This window comes from Bactrocera oleae, chromosome 3 (genome assembly GCF_042242935.1).
Source record: "Bactrocera oleae isolate idBacOlea1 chromosome 3, idBacOlea1, whole genome shotgun sequence".
NCBI classification, from domain to species: Eukaryota; Metazoa; Arthropoda; class Insecta; order Diptera; family Tephritidae; genus Bactrocera; species Bactrocera oleae.
In genome coordinates this window covers 6,804,671-6,821,137 of record NC_091537.1, presented here as the reverse complement: position 1 = coordinate 6,821,137, position 16,467 = coordinate 6,804,671, and the positions used below count along the sequence as shown (strand labels likewise).

Sequence of the window (16,467 nt, the reverse complement as noted above, 5' to 3'; positions counted from 1 at the left end):
AACGCAACTTTTTTAAATGAGTGCACTGGTGATTTAATAATTTATATTTGCAATGATAACAAGTCGTAAATCTATTTTTGTAAACTATGGTGTTTGTTCAAATGATTCATGAATACATCAAGGTCATCCTCTGATTCTTCGTCGTCCAGATATTCCTTTGCTTCTATTCTAATGTCATTGTCTTCTTCATCCGAATAGTCGCTCTCTTCGAAATAAGCATCTTCTTTGTCTTGATTTATTTGGGTGAGATCATCTAATTGCGTATTATCATCCACCTGAGTGTAATCGAAGTCTTCATCACCACCGCTGAGAAATTGTTCATGCATAATACCAAGAAATTCCTGACGTAGAAGATCTCGTTCGCCTGCTGTTATAAAAGTATCTGCTCTTTGTTCTATATTCAGTTTTGCTATTGGCTTTTGACTGTGTTTTTCCCTTTTATTCTTCTTTGCTTGATGGCTATTTGTACTGGTTGAACAAGCCACTTGTTCATTATCGAAATTACCCCATTGTTGACGGAAACTAATGGGTATTTCATCATCCATGGTGTTACATTCTTTTCCTTCGATTGTTTCGTCTGCACTACTATTTATACTTTGTGTTGTTTCATCTCCACTAATGTCGTACAATTCAATTGCACGCTCCAACTGCCTGCTTTTGAAATTTTGCTGGTCCGCTAACTTGAGAACATCTTGCATTTGCTGTTGTTCCATAGTATGCATCAATATGCCCGAGAAGGTTGTGTTTTTCACGTCATATTCGTCTCTATGCTTTTTTTCTGCGGCGCTTAAATATTGTCCAATCAGCTCTTGATATAGTTCCGGAGCGCGTTTCATCATTTCTTGCTCACTGAAATATTCACCATCCGAAATTAGTTGCTGCATTGCCGCGTAACGGCGGTTCTTTATGTCCCGCTTGCGAGTATGTAACTTATTGCGATAATCCGCAAGAAGCACCTCAATTTCATCATTGGTTTCTTTGTTGGCAATAGCAATCTGTGCAAATGTAGCGAGATGCTGTTCTTCTAAATAACTGCCGAAACGCATTAGAAAGGTTTGTGCACTTTTTTTGTATATTTCGCACGCAATTTTCACTTTTTCATCGCGTAATAGTTCCGGATCATCAATTTGTTGCGATTTAAAGATAATTTGTTCATTGAAACTGAGAAAATTACATATTTCATCAATTTGTCTTTGTTGATCAGGTGAACGTATACGAGTACCTGCATTTATATCATTTCTGTTGGATGCAATAGGAGTTTTGCTGTCGATATCAGAAGCATGAGATTCGACTACTTCTGCAGTCATCTTTCAGTATTATCATATAATTAATTAGTTTATATTATAAATTGGTTAAGTCTCACTTACTTTGTTCGATTATAATTTGTCAGGTTCAAACCGTATTAAAATACTTTTAGCGAAAATCACGACACTAGTGTAAATAAATATATATAAAGCGATTCACGATGGTTTACGTAAAAGGTATATCCCATTCAAAATTTATAGAGAGATTGAAAAACATAAAAAAGCAATAATCAAAATATTACAATTTTGTATTTAAGAATAATATTTTTTGCTTTAATATTAACTCCGAAACCTCGGTTACCACAAGAATGATAGAATACTATCATCTTTGGGTTCCCACAATGTGACTTCTATTGAACATTTACATTTTCTTCTTTACGTGTTGCAGATATTCATTGTGAACGTCACATATCTTATTCTATCCCCGGCTGTAAATAACAGCTGATAATTTATTGCTTTTCTAAATAATTGCATCGCACAACTCGAATCACAGAAAATACAGAGCTACCATGACGGATGAGGCACAAATTCCAGAACAGATATTAAATAATAAAAATAAACACAGTGTACGATGTAATTATTGCTATTCATTGATACTGAAACCACAATTCGGAGAGTATGTTGAGCATGAGGTAAGTTCTTAAAAAAATGCGGTGACGCCTTTATATTGAGAAGAATACTCATTCATTTCGCCTTAGTTTGAAATGCCGCTGATGCAGCAAAAACATCGGAAGAACACCGAAATTATAGAAACAGAGGTACTCAAAAACTTCTGGTGTGTTGATGACATATTCACCTTCGAGAATATTGGTTTCTCCAATACTGTGGATAACCGTAAATTCTTGATATGCGCTGACTGTGAGATGGGACCAGTGGGTTATCACGAAATAGCAAACAAAAAATGTTATGTAGCATTGAAACGTGTTAGACATGGTAGTGAACCAGACGCTGTAATGGAGCCAGTAACCGATGAGGAAGAGAATGATGTATAGAAAAACGAATGTGCATATGTACGTACGTACGTATGTTTATAGATGTAAAATAAATAATTGCCATTTGGGGAGCAATACGAAAACAGCGTACTTAAAAAAGCATACCTGTGCTCCTTCCATTGACTTTATTCCATATTTTTATGTAGCATTTTGTTTAAATAGCAAAAACGTAAAAAAAAACAATTATGTATAAAATGAGAAATGAATAATTTCGTATGTACATTAAAAATAATAAGTATTTATATAATTTTGTATGTACTAATTAAATTTTACGTATGAATTTATAAAAATAAAAAAGGGAAACTAATATAAATTGAATATGGGTTTATACTAAGGATTAGTGTGTGGTAAAAGGCATTCAACTTGCTCGGGCAGCGCGAAAGATTTCAATTACCTACTTGAGTTATATTTGCTTTGTGTATATATAAAATACTTGACGGAGATCCGGTGAAAACATTAATTTATGAACTTTTTGAAATTTAAAATCTGCTACCTAAACGTTTGAGACTTATTATTTGAATTACCTCTATGTGAAAAGGTTATATTTTTTGTATAGCAATATTAAGAACAGTTTTCGGATAGGAAGTTTTTTTTTTAAATTTCGCACGATTAACTCATTTATAATCGCCACTCGCGATAGTGCATGAAGCCTACCTATCTAAAAACGAAATTTTCACCCATAAGAGTAATGTGCCCAAGTCCTAAAATTGTTTATTGGTAATATATAATTCCTATAATTTTCTTTTGATTCCTTTATTATTAAAAATTAATAACATATATATTTTTTTAAAATAGTTTAAAAGTTATTAATTATCATATCGATTTTATAATTTAAATAATTTAAAAATATTTTAGTAAAAATAAATATAGTAAGAAAACGCTATTTTTTAAATTTTAATTTACTCTTCATTTATTTCTTCGTTTAAATTTTTATAATTGTAACTATTTTCATTTATAATCGCTTAAAGTTAAGAAAGATCACACGAGAAAATCAAATGCGAAACATTTTCAATTTGAAATGAAATGTTTGCATTTAAACGATTTTCTTGCGTAGCAAAACTATAACTAATTTTTGGTTTCAGCTGTTTGCTTTTGCTTCATTTTAAAAGCAAAAACGAGAAAAAAAATTATGACTTTACAATACATGTGAATTTAGTACGTTATATTTATTTTAACAATTAGTTACTTACTACGACTTTACAACGAAAATCGTCAATTGGCACCAAATGTACGCACTGTCTGCCCGTTGTTACCATTTTAATTTTATTTAAATGTATATATATATATTTTTATGCAAAGAATGCAGTTTCAAATGTTTTGCTGTTTTTCTAAAGATTTGCTACAATAATACAATACGGCTTGGTGGATTCACGGTTGGTTAAACATTGCATTTGTGTGTTGCTTTTGTAAAGTGGGTTTATTCAATTTTTTTCTGTTTTATCTATGTATGTGTTTGCATGTATGTTTGTATGTAATAAAATAAGTAATAATTAGCATTGCAATACATAAACTTTAAAACAGTTTTAATTGTTTTTGAAAAAATTTACTTTGAAAAGCAGCAGAACTCGGTAATTTCTTCAAATTTATAAAATGTGTTTTTTTTTTTTATAATTAAAAATCTATTACATTAAAGCTTTCTTATATAACGTTTCGCACATTTGTTGCTATTTACTTTGTTTGTTCACTAATTGTGCAAAATCTGAACTGCTACTGGATTTTATTATATCAAACGTTTGTTTTCATATACATATTATTATTGTTGTTTTCTTAGCTAGGAGAGCGCTTAAATTTTATATATATGTATGTACTTCGATGAAACTGGGCGCGGTAACTGTAAAGAGGTAAAATTTTTATTAACGGTTTTAACAGTTTCTAACCAATTTTATATGTATACAAACTACTTGATTAAATTTGACCCGGATTGACAGGTTCGGCTCATTTTTGAAGCGTCATTCGCTAGATTGTTGGACAGAGTTGCGACGTCATTTTCATAAACCGACTTTACGTCACCACTTATGATACGTTAGGTGGACGTAGCGTTCTCAGCTACGTTGTCAAGCATTTCTTTTGCGACATCCACTGAACATCGTTTTTTCCAAAAGATTCAGGTCTTTTGGTGCGTGTTTACCACGTACACGCTTCATAACCAAAATGTGTTGAGCCGATCTCTAATACTCTTAGGCTAAGAGATGTTGAGATCCTTCGCTGTTTCAGTGATGCCAATTCGACGGTTTTTAGTCACTGTTTATTTTCGGAGGCAAGTTTTCGAGGACTTCACCACCTTCACTGAATGCTTTGTGCCACTCATATAGTACCTGTGCTCGGTATAAAGTAGACTCCGCAAAACAATTTTGAACGATTCCGTAATCGTGATTCCATTGGAAGCACAAAATTTGAAACAAAATCGTTGTTACATTTTTTTATGGTAAAAATTGGCAGACAAACTTTTCATGTCGTAAACATGGAGATCAAACTTTTCACGAACAGAAAAAGGTTTTACCAACAGGAAACATTTTCTTGCGATTCGGTTTGCGCGTGCAGTTTTAAATGAACCAGTCCGAGTCAAATTTGATCAGATGGTATATATGTACATATGTATGTAAATTTGATGGCATAGTTACTCACCTTTAAAACCAATTTCATCTGGTGAGGTTTTTGCTTTTTTTTATTAATTTCTGCTAAGTGACGACAACTCCTCCGCATTATCTTTGTCCCTACTAACTGTATGTGCGTTTGTGTGTATTAAAACTTAAATATAGTACTTAAGCAGACGAAAATAATATACATATATGTATGTATGTATATGTGTGTGTATGTATGCACATAGCATATATTGAAATTATATTTTGTGACGAAATGTGTAAATAATAAATATGCATCGCAAGTATTTCAAATAAAATTTGTTGTTAATTAACTAAACAACAACAACAATACAGCACAACATGTCCGACAACCGCATGAAAAGAAATTAATGCAAAAAAAACATATTTCTGTCTGTCTGTATGTACGTATAACAAGCCAAGCTAGTGTTGAGTGAAATATTTGAAAAATTTGTTTTTGTTTTTGCATGACTCAAACTTAAATGGCGCTTTAAACCAATGAACGTTTCAGCAGTGATAGCACAGCCCAACCGCTGGCGGCAGCAGCGGCGAACATCACACCGATGGACAGGTTGAGCGCGCCAGCACCGTTACAATTGTCCTTGTCACAGGAGCAGACCACTTGGCGACCACCAAAACCGGCGCGTTGATAACAGTAATTGGTCGATGTTTGATTCAGAAAACCACATGAGCGTATGACGCGACTGTCTGGTGGTACTGTAAGTAGCAAAAAAAAAAGTGTACAAGATGTGAAATTCCATACAACGTTTTCAAGTTAAACAAATTTCGTTTACCGTTATTTGTTGTGTATTCAAATACTTACAGTTGTTTACTGAAAATTCAATGATTTGCGAGATTTTGCGACAATAGGTCGGTATACCTTTGCCGCGTGTCGAGTAATCCTCTTCGCAGTCCTTGAGTAAGTTATCTGGCGGTATATCCAGTGCGCAATTGGCATCCTTGTGACTGTTGCATACGTAACATTTGATGGCGGCACCTAGAAATGGAAACAAATTTTACGTTTTTAGTCTTTATATATAAAGTTGTGTTGTGTGTTCACAACTTTGTGAGTTTAGAATTTATTTCATCAATTAGAAAATAGAAACAATCCTTTCTGATGGTCGTTCCTCATCGGTTAGCGGTAAGCCGACTAATAACTGACTGCAGTTTACTTTTAGGTTCTTTATTCGTTTTGGATTCTAATCCGGCAGAGTTAGGTTAGGTCGTAGGACTGATCTAGAGCGCAAGAGGATAGCGGACGACTGAGTGATAACCAGTCGGTTAAAATCGGAGAGCAGAAAAGAGTTGAGATCACTTTGTTAGGCCTAATCGAAAAACATAATGTAAAAATACAATAGAAAAGCTGCTTTTCGGATTCGCGACTAAGATTTTGCAGCTTATTGATTTCAAGCGATTCCGAGGGGTTCTCTTCAACCTTAAAGGCGTTAAATCAATGCTAAAACATCATTTCTTAGTCAATATTTTTTTATTAGATTGAACAGAATTCTTTCTGAACGCTCCAAATAATTCATTCTGGTTCAAAATTTATCGTTTTTCATTTTTGCCAGCACTGTGGTTATAATGACCATATCTATGTAAATAAATTTTACCTATTTAATGACATTTAACAACTCAATCATATATACATATATCTATAAAGGAAGTCCGATCATCTAAAGAAATAAAGTTACCTGCAGCAAAGTGAAAGGAAGAAAGAAAAGCAATAAATGCAACGCTGTGTGCCTAATTTGTTGCTTTAAATAAAGGGTAGTCCGTTTAAGTTCGGTTTACACTATACTCATTTGTATGTAAGAAAATATAAATATATTTCAGAGATACATACATATTTGGCTGCGCGTCCCAATTTGTGATAGTCTAACTGTTATGTAACAGTGTTTTATGTCACTTTCAGAAGCTCAACGATTTTTATAAGAAATATATTCAAAGGTTCGACATTTCCTGCAGTGGTGCGAACAGTATTGTAAAGAGCTTTTTTTACAACAAAAAAGTCATCAACCTATGGCTAGAAGTTACAAATTTTGTAAAGATTGACAAATAACATTCTACTTTGGCTGTTTCCCAAATAAACGCCAGTCTTTCTTGAAGTTATAGCTTTAGAGTGGTTTATAAATTTTTTGGAAGGGCGTTGGTAATCTGAGTGCAAAAAGTAAGATGTATATAACCGTTTCAGTCATCTTAATGTTGAACTTTTAGAATTCTCAGTGTTAATGGTATAAGTTATCACCGGAAATCTGAGTTCTTGCGGGATATTGTCTTGCACCAATTCCAAAAATTCATTCAGAGATTTTACTTGTCCGCTTCGGGTAGTCTATAACCGAAGTTAAGGACGCTGTCACTTGTCAATGATTGTCAATCATAAAATTAAATGACTAAATAGTTTCTATCTTGAAAATTAAAAGCCTTACTCTTGGTTTAAAAAGCTCTCACATGATTAATGGCAAACAGCTGCACAAATTTGATGTCACGTTCTTGCTTTCTAACAAATTTTGCACCAGCTGCACCTGTACTTTTCACTAAAGGAGTGGCATATTTGCACGCCCGTTTCTTGCGGGACATGCCCGGCAACAGTAGATTCCTGCTGGCTACCGCCATGCACTCGCAGTAATATGGATTATCTAATTTTAACTTTGTGCACAAAGGCGCTCAAGCGTGCACTGGACACTTTGTGCAACGATACAACAACAAATTGCGAAGAGTTTGTTTGTTGTTGAGATATAAAAATAGCGGAACTAACGAATAGTAAGCTTATTGGATGGGTGAAATGTTGTAGCGGAAGTGAGGTTATGTAATAGTATTACATCGCTAAGAGTGCTACATTGCAGGCTAACGGTACAATACCGGTATGCCGTATACAGTTAATTGCACACTCAGACGGTAGATTGTGCAAATGTTGGTGTGCACATTTATTATGAGCAAAAAAAAGTGGAGGAATATCATTAAGGTATGCAATATCTACTTATATGTAAGTGGAAAAGGAGGAGGAGGAGGAGGAGGAGGAGAAGAAGAAGAAGAAGAAGAAAAGCGCTTGTGCGATTGACGAAAGTCGTCCTTATTTCTGTGCGGCCTGCTTATAAGCGCCGAAGTGCACTCAATAAGCATTTAAGTGTTTGTTTGTTTGTTTTTGTTAGAGATTGGTTTATACAAGTAGTATGAGCTGGTCAAATATAATACCTTCATACCAACATACATACACATGTCAAAATATGTAATTAGACAGATATTTAAGTGCTTACGTATAATACTTATTAAAACGTTTATAGCTCCCTTAATAACACGATTAATTAAAGCATTACTGTCGTTTACATATACTTTGAAGATATTTATTTATATATATATATATATATATATGTATATACTTATATGTATATATGTGCATACATATACTCGTACAGATATGTATAAAAAGCGTGCACAATTGGTCGAAAAGACAACCATTAAAACCAATCTTTAAGTAGTCATTTAATTGTTGCACATGACATACCATACATACGTTTGTAATTACAAATTTACCTATGATTATATATATATGTATATACATATGTACATATAAATATATAATAAACTTTGCTTGATATTTGGTTAAGCCTTTCTCACTATTTGCAGCACCCAACTAAAGTTAAAGGGGAAACCTAGAAGATTAAAAGGATTAGGCCAGTCTAGACCACTCAAAACAGGTCTAACTTTGACAATTTATTCTGGAATTAAGGCGAAAGTAGTTAAGTTGCTCGCATTCAGACTTTATCAAACACGTTTTTGAGAATAGAACTATTTTTATATTGACATTTTGATACAAAATGGCAGCCACAAAGCCAAGCTCGGCATTTGTTTATTTCGAGTGACGAAACAAAATTAAAAATGGGAATTTAGTTGGCCGAACTGACAAAATATATTCGAAGATTTTAGCATTGTCTTAGACAATAATCTATGCTGAATTTTATGAAACAAAAAGGTTTTCCATACAAGAAATTTATTCCGATCGTTGAGTTTGTATGGCAGCTATATGCTATGGTGCTACGATATGGGCGGTTCCGAACGAGCAGCTTCTTGGGTAGGAGAGAACGTGTGCAAAATTTCATATCAATATCTCAAAAATTGAGACATTAGTTTGCGTATATACAGACAGACAGACGGATAAATAAATCGACTTTGGCTCGTCGCGTGGATCTTTTATATATTCGCCGTTTAATTTATAGAATCGCCGACGTTTCTTTCTTGATGTTAGATATTTCTTGTTAAACTTAATTTACCCTATTCAGGGTTTAAAAATTTTCAATAATAACAAAACACTATACGTAGTCTGCTAGATATTGTTACTGTGAAGCTACAGTTAAAATTACAAACGGATACTTGCGATTGTCTCCGAGTACCTTAGTTGACGGATTTAAAAATACATTTCAGAGAAAAACGCATTTAAAGTTTTACGTGCTGAAAATGACTTAGCCGAACGCATCGACACTATCAAAGAATAGGAAGGGAAAACATTTGGTAAATTTTAGAATCCTAAGCTAAAAATATTATTATTTTGAAAATTCTACACTGACAGAAAACCTAAAAATACGTACAAGCAACTCTAAAAAGGAAACTTTTTTTATGCCAGAAATACGCTGGACGCCTAACACTGCTTTCAAGCTTTTGAATTTTTGCTCGATACTAATTGAAACCCTGCTTAATCGAGTCGTAGTCATGCCTTCAAAACACGCAGTTAATACAACCGCCTCGCATATATGTATGTATGTACAACAAAAATGTATGTGTGTATGTTCAAGAGACAACAGTAAATAATAGTTGATGCAAATAACTTGTCGCATTCATTGTCAAGGCAAGCCGCGAAGTAATCAGATATCGATATGCAATAAACAAAGTATTGACCAATTGTCAATAATAAATTCAATTGCAAATATATGTAAATAATGTGAGTATTTGTTGTTATTACTTATAAGCAAACATTTGTACATACAAACTTGTCTATTAATTTCTTATTGTTATGGTTATGGTTGATTTTGCAGTTGATTCAGTTATTTATAGTACTCACAAACAAGGCACCGTAAATACTTATATTGAATATGATCCGTTAGGTGGATTTGAAACCGCAGGGTTGTAATTTGACAAACGTCAAACTTAACTGATTAAACCAATGTGTTCGTAACCTCAAATATTAAATGTTATAATTATAACGGTACCAAGTGTTGTATGCAAAAATTTTCAAATTGTAAAGATTGGGCAAATACATACATACATAAGTGATTTAAGTAGTATTACGGACTAAAAAGCGAGTTTGACAAGTCGTTCTATTTCTTCGATATTAGCAACCGGAACATCGAGCATTGCTCTAATTGCGTATAAGGTATGATAATTTCAATATTGAACATAAAAAGGCATTTACCAATTCAATTTTGGAATATTTATGACGTACTTTCGTCTTAGGTTTTTACCTTTTTCTATGAATATTAAGAAAATATGAAAAAATAGACTAAATTTTTACGGATGTTGAGAAATATATCTTTTTATTGGTGAAACCATTTTTTTTTTCAAAAATATGGCGTTATTAAACTAGCTTTTAAGGAATTAGAAGCATATGTATCATAAAGATTTGTTTGAAAATCTTACTCTCCAAGATTCTAAAATCAATACTTCTTTGACCTCAAAGAAATCCTGTCTCGTAGACACTGAGCATAAGTAAATCACCACTTATGATTTCAATAAGCACATATGTACATATAAGTATAAGTATGTACATATTGTATATACAATACGAGTAAAAATCTATTGGCGCTGAAGATTCATTGCAAATTCGATGTATGGTTTTTTGAAAAAAGCGAGTCTTAAGCCTTAAGCCACAGCCTGCCAGCTTCATAAAGTGAAAATTAACTAACTAATTGAACTCAATGTCGAAAGTAAGTGATACAAGTAGCAACAACAACCACAACAATGCGAAACCCAAAAAAAGGTGGAGAAAAATTACGCAATTTAGTGCAATTGCCGCGCGCCGACTGCAAATTTAGTTAATTTTTTGTTGTAAAAATCTGTACAAATATAATGGGCGCAAATACATACCTAAGTTTCTATGTATATGTAAATGTGTACTCATGTATAGAATCTCATGCAAGTCTATAGGTTTTTTTCGCGCTGCCATTTCTAGCAAATGTTTTAGAAAAGTCACATTGAACTGGCGTTGTTAGCGTGTTGCAAATTTGTGAACTGCAGAAATTGCATGGAGAACAACAAATTTTGCTGATAATAACATTGTTTTTCCAATTTATATTTTAATTATATTTGTTTATTGCCATTGAAGTGGACAATGTACTTATTAGAGCATATAACGAGATATAAGGTGTGTTTTAGGGATGCTGAGAGAGCTAAAGATAGAGACACAGAAGGATAGAGAGAGTGAAAGCAAAAGTAAAATATTAAACATTTTGTGTACAATAATTTTTTTCATACAATATAAATAAATTGTTAAAGATAACAGCAGCATTTTGTTGGTCGATGCTGTAGATTCGGATAAAAATAGAATATTTGGAACTCGAAGCTACCACCATATGCTGATATGTATATTATTGTGGAAAACTCTTTTATATGCGATTTATATATACAAATATATATTCGGACTTGTTACAAGGCTTGTCGAAATCGATCCGAATTAGAGTAAGGTTATCAAAGAAACTATATAAATTGTACTCGCAATAGCGAAATACGAATCGATTGAGTTTTCGGAGATGAATGATTAAAGAATTCGTGATGAGTTCTACATATTATATTATATTTACCTATCTAATGGAAATATTTTGCTATTATCAATCAAGATTTTTAAATTTCTGATTGGTGTAAAATATTATATTAAAAAAATAATATATATGCCGCTATCGTCGATCACATTTTATTCTCTGTAAATTAAATGCTGCGTTCAATTACAGTAATTGTTTACAGGGACCAGAATTGATTATACAAAATACAATATACAATATATGTATATACATATTCAATAAGTGATGATGACTTGTGTTTCCCTGATTGGCGTCACTCTCACTTGCGTTACATTTTTAGAAACTGTCATCACGTGACAATGCTTTTGATACCGTCTGTGCCCTGTGAGTTAAATGGATGACTACCATTCAATCATAATCAAAAATTACATAAACTATATTCTAATTACTAGTAAGCTATATTCTGGTGTATTTCTTTTAAAACGATATAAGATCCGAAGATAACTGAACGTTAAAGTACAATTTTAGTACCAAAATAAAAACTAATAGTCGCTCTTTTAAAATTTGAAAATGCCAATTAAAACTTGTTACTAAAATCTGCATTAAAAAATAAATATTTAGTCAATCCAAAATAATTTAATTGTATTGTAGTTGCTTTGATTTGACAAAATAATTTTAGCAGACATTTTTTTACAATGCCTTTAAGTTTCCTACAGGGAATTTTACGTGTACGTGTATATCTATGAAAGCTTGAGTAAAACTAAAATATATTGTCCTTTTAGGAGAACTTTCAACGAACAAAGGAGCGAGTTAAGTAAGTTGTGCTTGTTTCTTCTAATCTAGAAGAATAGCGGCGAAGCGAACGAGTTGTGGGAATGCATTAAATAATTTTAGGTTACAAAAAGCTTATGGAATGCTAATGGAAGGAGAGGCCGAAGTATGTCAATAAAAATATTTGTTGCTTCTCCACTGTCTTTAATTTTAGTTTGACTTAAGCGTATATTTATATTAGGACATTATAAAAGATAATTATTTTTTTGATTTGAAATTTTTATTTAGAAACGTATACTGTATACACATGTATATGTAACTCTGAACCCTTAAGACTTGTACTTAATATAATATATATTCTATTTGATCTGTAGGCTTTTATCTTTCATGAAATTTTTTTTTCTCAGATAAAGAAGTGGTTTTTAATTAATTTTTCTGTAATAATGATACAAATAACAATCGCAAAAATATTCTTCCCACAAATATACTTTTCTTAGAACCATGCCTCTTGCTCAAAATTCAGGTTGTTTAATAGAAGTCAAGAGTTTTCTATATGCTTAACGCACACGTAAGTAAGCAACATTTCTTTAAATGTATGTTGAGTTTGTGAAAAATACTAAAAACACTCTCCAAGATACTTTGTGTTTTGGTATGGTCTGTGTGCCGAAAGCTTTATTGGTCCATGAAGATGGAGTCAACTGATTTGCCACTTTTTGGTTTACAACGTTAATATACATATCTAGTAATGAATGATTCCAGCGCGAACAGTAATGGGATAAGCGTTTAGTAAGGCAATCATATGAATTAATGGTTCTGTACACTCTGCACCTGGTCATTTCATTTGCCTTCTTGTTACATTTTTCAAAGGCTCGCAAAGTCAATTGTCGTTTTTAATGACAATTTCACCCACTGTTCGTAAAGTATTGGTGATATCTGTTATCGCTAATGAGACCCTGTGGACCGAACTCATAAGCGATGACTTCTAGGCCGCTAGCAGTCCCATCAGCCAGGCACCAGGATCGGGAGTGATGGCCCACTCAGTCAGAGCTGAGTCGATTTAGCCATGTCTGTCGTAAGAGGCGACTAAAATTCATATGCACTATGCCTGTTTTTCAGATTTGCCAAGAAATATCGGGATAGTTATGTCAAAAATAGTGCTATATACTCAATTATATTATTATAGACTTTTAATGAGTTTCCGCTAATGAAAAAACATTTAAGCGACAAATGTCGAAAGTTATTGATTTGATGGGTGCTCAACTGGCAATAGCTTCGGCTACAAGGTCTTACCGGAGACTTAAATCTGGTATCACGGGGAGCAGAAAACCCTTGGATTTCGGTCCAATCTGTTCATTGGGTTTGGCCGTTTAGGAAAATTCATGATTGTGGTTTAAATCTCATTGCTGGAAGAACTGGAAATTCAGTTCAATGTGGAAACGCATTGCGATCGGGTGCCGGACCCATAGCAAAGCAGAGGTTTTAGGTCGGCCTCGAATCCGACCTAACTGGAATAGGTGTCCCTTCCACCTAACCAATTGAAACCGAATGATGCTCGCTAGCTTGCATTTTTACCTTTTAATGCTTGCATACAGCATTGTTTTGATCCGTTGTGCTTTTGAGCACCGTGAGGTTAGGTCGTCGCCGGACGTAAATCACAACAAAAGTTGTTCGTCTGTCTGTATTTATACGAACAAGTCCCACAGTTTTTGAGATATCGATCTGAAATATTGAACCCGTCTTTTTCTTTACTAAAAATATGCTCATGCACTATAGCTTATAGCTGCCATATAATTTGAGCGATCGGAATAAAGTGCTTGTATTGAAAGCTCTTTCATTTGACGAGATATCTTTGAAAAATTGAGGATGAATGGAAATATTGTCTAGGCAATGATGCAATCTCCGTAGGACTAATTTAGATCGGATCACTATGGCGTATATATAGTTGCAATACAAACTGAACTATAATATTAAAATCTAGTGCTTGTATAGAAAGCGTTTTAATTTGACGAGATATCTTTACTAAATTTGGCATGGATTATTGCCTAAGGCAATGGTGCAATCTGTGAAGAAATTGTTCAGATCGAGGCAATATAGCTGTCAAACAAACTGACCGATCATAGATATATTTTTGAAAGGTATTATAACTTCGGTGCAACCGAATATAAATTTTTTCTTGTTTTTAACTACAATCTTAATAAATACAAAATCGGCTTAATAAATGACCAACAACCTTTTTCCAATGAATTTATAATTTACTATATATAAAGCTAAGTCTCAGGAGACATGTTATATGATACCGACCGTTACTTAATGAACCTAGGCCAAGTATTGCTATTATAAACAGTATGAGTACATAAATCATATGAGTATATAAATATATAGTTAGGGTATATATATATAAACCATGAGTACAATAACTAGGGAGTGGGATGTTTGTGACAACAAATATGTGCATGACACGCAATGAAATGTCACAAGCACAAATTGTAGGGCAAATAATACAATTGAGTAAACTGCAATATGATGTTTGAGCTTACGTTTGAGGGTGAGCGGTGGAGGAAGACATGGTTGCATATGAAAGCAGGGCGTTTATGAGGAGGACGCATTTTCCTTATTGAGCGAGCCGAAGAGAATAAGGAAATAAAAGGAGATAAGTTAAGATAACTTGAGCGCAATTGAGGCGAGACCAATAGGACCAAGAAAAGTGTTGTAGCAGCAAGGAAGAGAGTAAATTATTTAATCTTCTTTGAGAATGTGTACACACAGCTTTTACGTTCCTGGTCGCACCGCACGCACATATATATACACATGTACACATGTATGTAAGTGTGTAGCAAGGTTTCAAATAATGTACTTGACTGAAGAGAGCGGGGTTTCAAGAAAATCATTTCGCAAAAATATTACATTTTATGCATGAAAATTTATATTTTCCACATTCTCAGGTTACACACCTTATTTAAAACGTTTATTTAAAATTATTTATATACTTCCACTCTCGTTTTGTGGCACTTCTTTGGGGCACAAAAAAACGTTGTACAACTCAGCATTATGTAACTTTCGCGCTCGTACATACATACACACACACATCATTCATACACAAAGACTATGGGTTGTATAATATCCAGAATCGCGGCCATTGACTTACCCTGCTGTATGGCCAATAGAATCACCAAAACGCTAGCGAGGATTGTTGACTGCATTTTAAGTGGATTTCAATTTGATTTTATATATAACTTGCTCTAAGTGCAACAACAACGACACGTAATTAATTAATATTCAAAAGAAATTCTACTTTTTGAATCGTAAAAATTTCTATATGTCTACACTGCTTTGCGCGTACGCCACTGTGCCACAAACGGTTAATCAATAAATTTGGCAGTAGTTTTTTAAACCGTTAAATTCTTATCAATATTTTCGAGAAAAAAAATGTGTTGTGTTTTTTTTTTCAATTTTCTATTTAATATTCTTGGTATACTACCAAATCTAACTCAGACCGACACTATCAACCAAAAGTTGCGAATGAGTGGCGCGTTCGGCGTTCGTAGCACGCGTTCGAGGTAAAGCGCGATGCGAAATGAATGTGTACTATGCGTCGAAGAACGGTGGAGCCATCGAGCCGAGTCACGTAGCGTCGAGTCGAGTCGAGTTGAGTTTCAGTTTAGTTGAGTTCGCTGTGTAACGAGTCCGGAGTGTGGTTTAAATGGCGACGACAATCTTGTAGTAGCGCACACCCCCAGAAATTGGGGTAAGAATACGATATAATTGGATGGAAGAAGCAGCGCCAACACATACACACACTTGCGCGCTGAGTTACGCGGTTGCACAAAGAAAACATAGAATTGTTGTTGTGATTTAGAAAATCAACGACTGACGCACACTCTCATTCTTGCTTTGCACTCTTCGTCTGCGTTGTTTGTAGCAGTTCGGCCCAGCAGACGGGTTACTTGGCGTTATATCAACACTCAAAGTGATAAAATAATGCAACTATCTACAATTAGTAGCACAACAACACAGCGCCACGCTCAGTCGTCACCGTTTGCGCTCAGCATTTTTACCTCGGGGGTTGTAAAGCGCC

General features: G+C 33.8%; 3 protein-coding genes and 1 long non-coding RNA gene across 4 annotated transcripts; 2 read left to right on the top strand and 2 right to left on the bottom strand.

Moving 5' to 3' along the window:
• Nucleotides 1-8: 8 nt before the first annotated feature.
• LOC106615618 (coiled-coil domain-containing protein 97) lies at nt 9-1,648 on the bottom strand. Its single transcript, XM_014231925.3, has 2 exons — nt 1,368-1,648; nt 9-1,307 (listed from the first exon to the last, which is right to left on the bottom strand). Exon 2 carries the CDS (start codon nt 1,305-1,307, stop codon nt 72-74), a length of 1,236 nt encoding a protein of 411 aa, XP_014087400.1. The 5' UTR covers nt 1,368-1,648; the 3' UTR covers nt 9-71.
• A 69-nt stretch (nt 1,649-1,717) lies between these two features.
• On the top strand, nt 1,718-2,609 carry strat (RAB interacting factor STRAT). Its single transcript, XM_014231927.3, has 2 exons — nt 1,718-1,936; nt 2,003-2,609. Exons 1-2 carry the CDS (start codon nt 1,814-1,816, stop codon nt 2,294-2,296), a joined length of 417 nt encoding a protein of 138 aa, XP_014087402.2. The 5' UTR covers nt 1,718-1,813; the 3' UTR covers nt 2,297-2,609.
• A 570-nt stretch (nt 2,610-3,179) lies between these two features.
• On the bottom strand, nt 3,180-16,219 carry LOC106615576 (UPAR/Ly6 domain-containing protein CG9338). Its single transcript, XM_014231849.3, has 4 exons — nt 15,538-16,219; nt 5,720-5,893; nt 4,922-5,613; nt 3,180-4,127 (listed from the first exon to the last, which is right to left on the bottom strand). The coding sequence occupies exons 1-3, from the start codon at nt 15,590-15,592 to the stop codon at nt 5,387-5,389; spliced, it is 456 nt and encodes a 151-aa protein (XP_014087324.2). The 5' UTR covers nt 15,593-16,219; the 3' UTR covers nt 3,180-4,127; nt 4,922-5,386.
• Nucleotides 9,464-12,713, top strand: LOC118680183 (uncharacterized). Its single transcript, XR_004975682.2, has 3 exons — nt 9,464-9,829; nt 9,924-10,261; nt 12,404-12,713. It is a non-coding gene; the product is annotated as an uncharacterized lncRNA (long non-coding RNA).
• Nucleotides 16,220-16,467: the final 248 nt, after the last annotated feature.

Coding starts and splice junctions, on each gene's coding strand:
- LOC106615618 (XM_014231925.3), bottom strand. CDS start 1,307: ATGACTGCAGAAGTAGTCGAATCTCATGCTTCTGATATCGACAGCAAA.
- strat (XM_014231927.3), top strand. CDS start 1,814: ATGACGGATGAGGCACAAATTCCAGAACAGATATTAAATAATAAAAAT. Junction 1,937..2,002: donor GAGAGTATGTTGAGCATGAG/GTAAGTTCTTAA, acceptor ATTTCGCCTTAG/TTTGAAATGCCGCTGATGCA.
- LOC106615576 (XM_014231849.3), bottom strand. CDS start 15,592: ATGCAGTCAACAATCCTCGCTAGCGTTTTGGTGATTCTATTGGCCATA. Junction 5,894..15,537: donor TCTATTGGCCATACAGCAGG/GTAAGTCAATGG, acceptor TTCCATTTCTAG/GTGCCGCCATCAAATGTTAC. Junction 5,614..5,719: donor TGAATTTTCAGTAAACAACT/GTAAGTATTTGA, acceptor TGCTACTTACAG/TACCACCAGACAGTCGCGTC.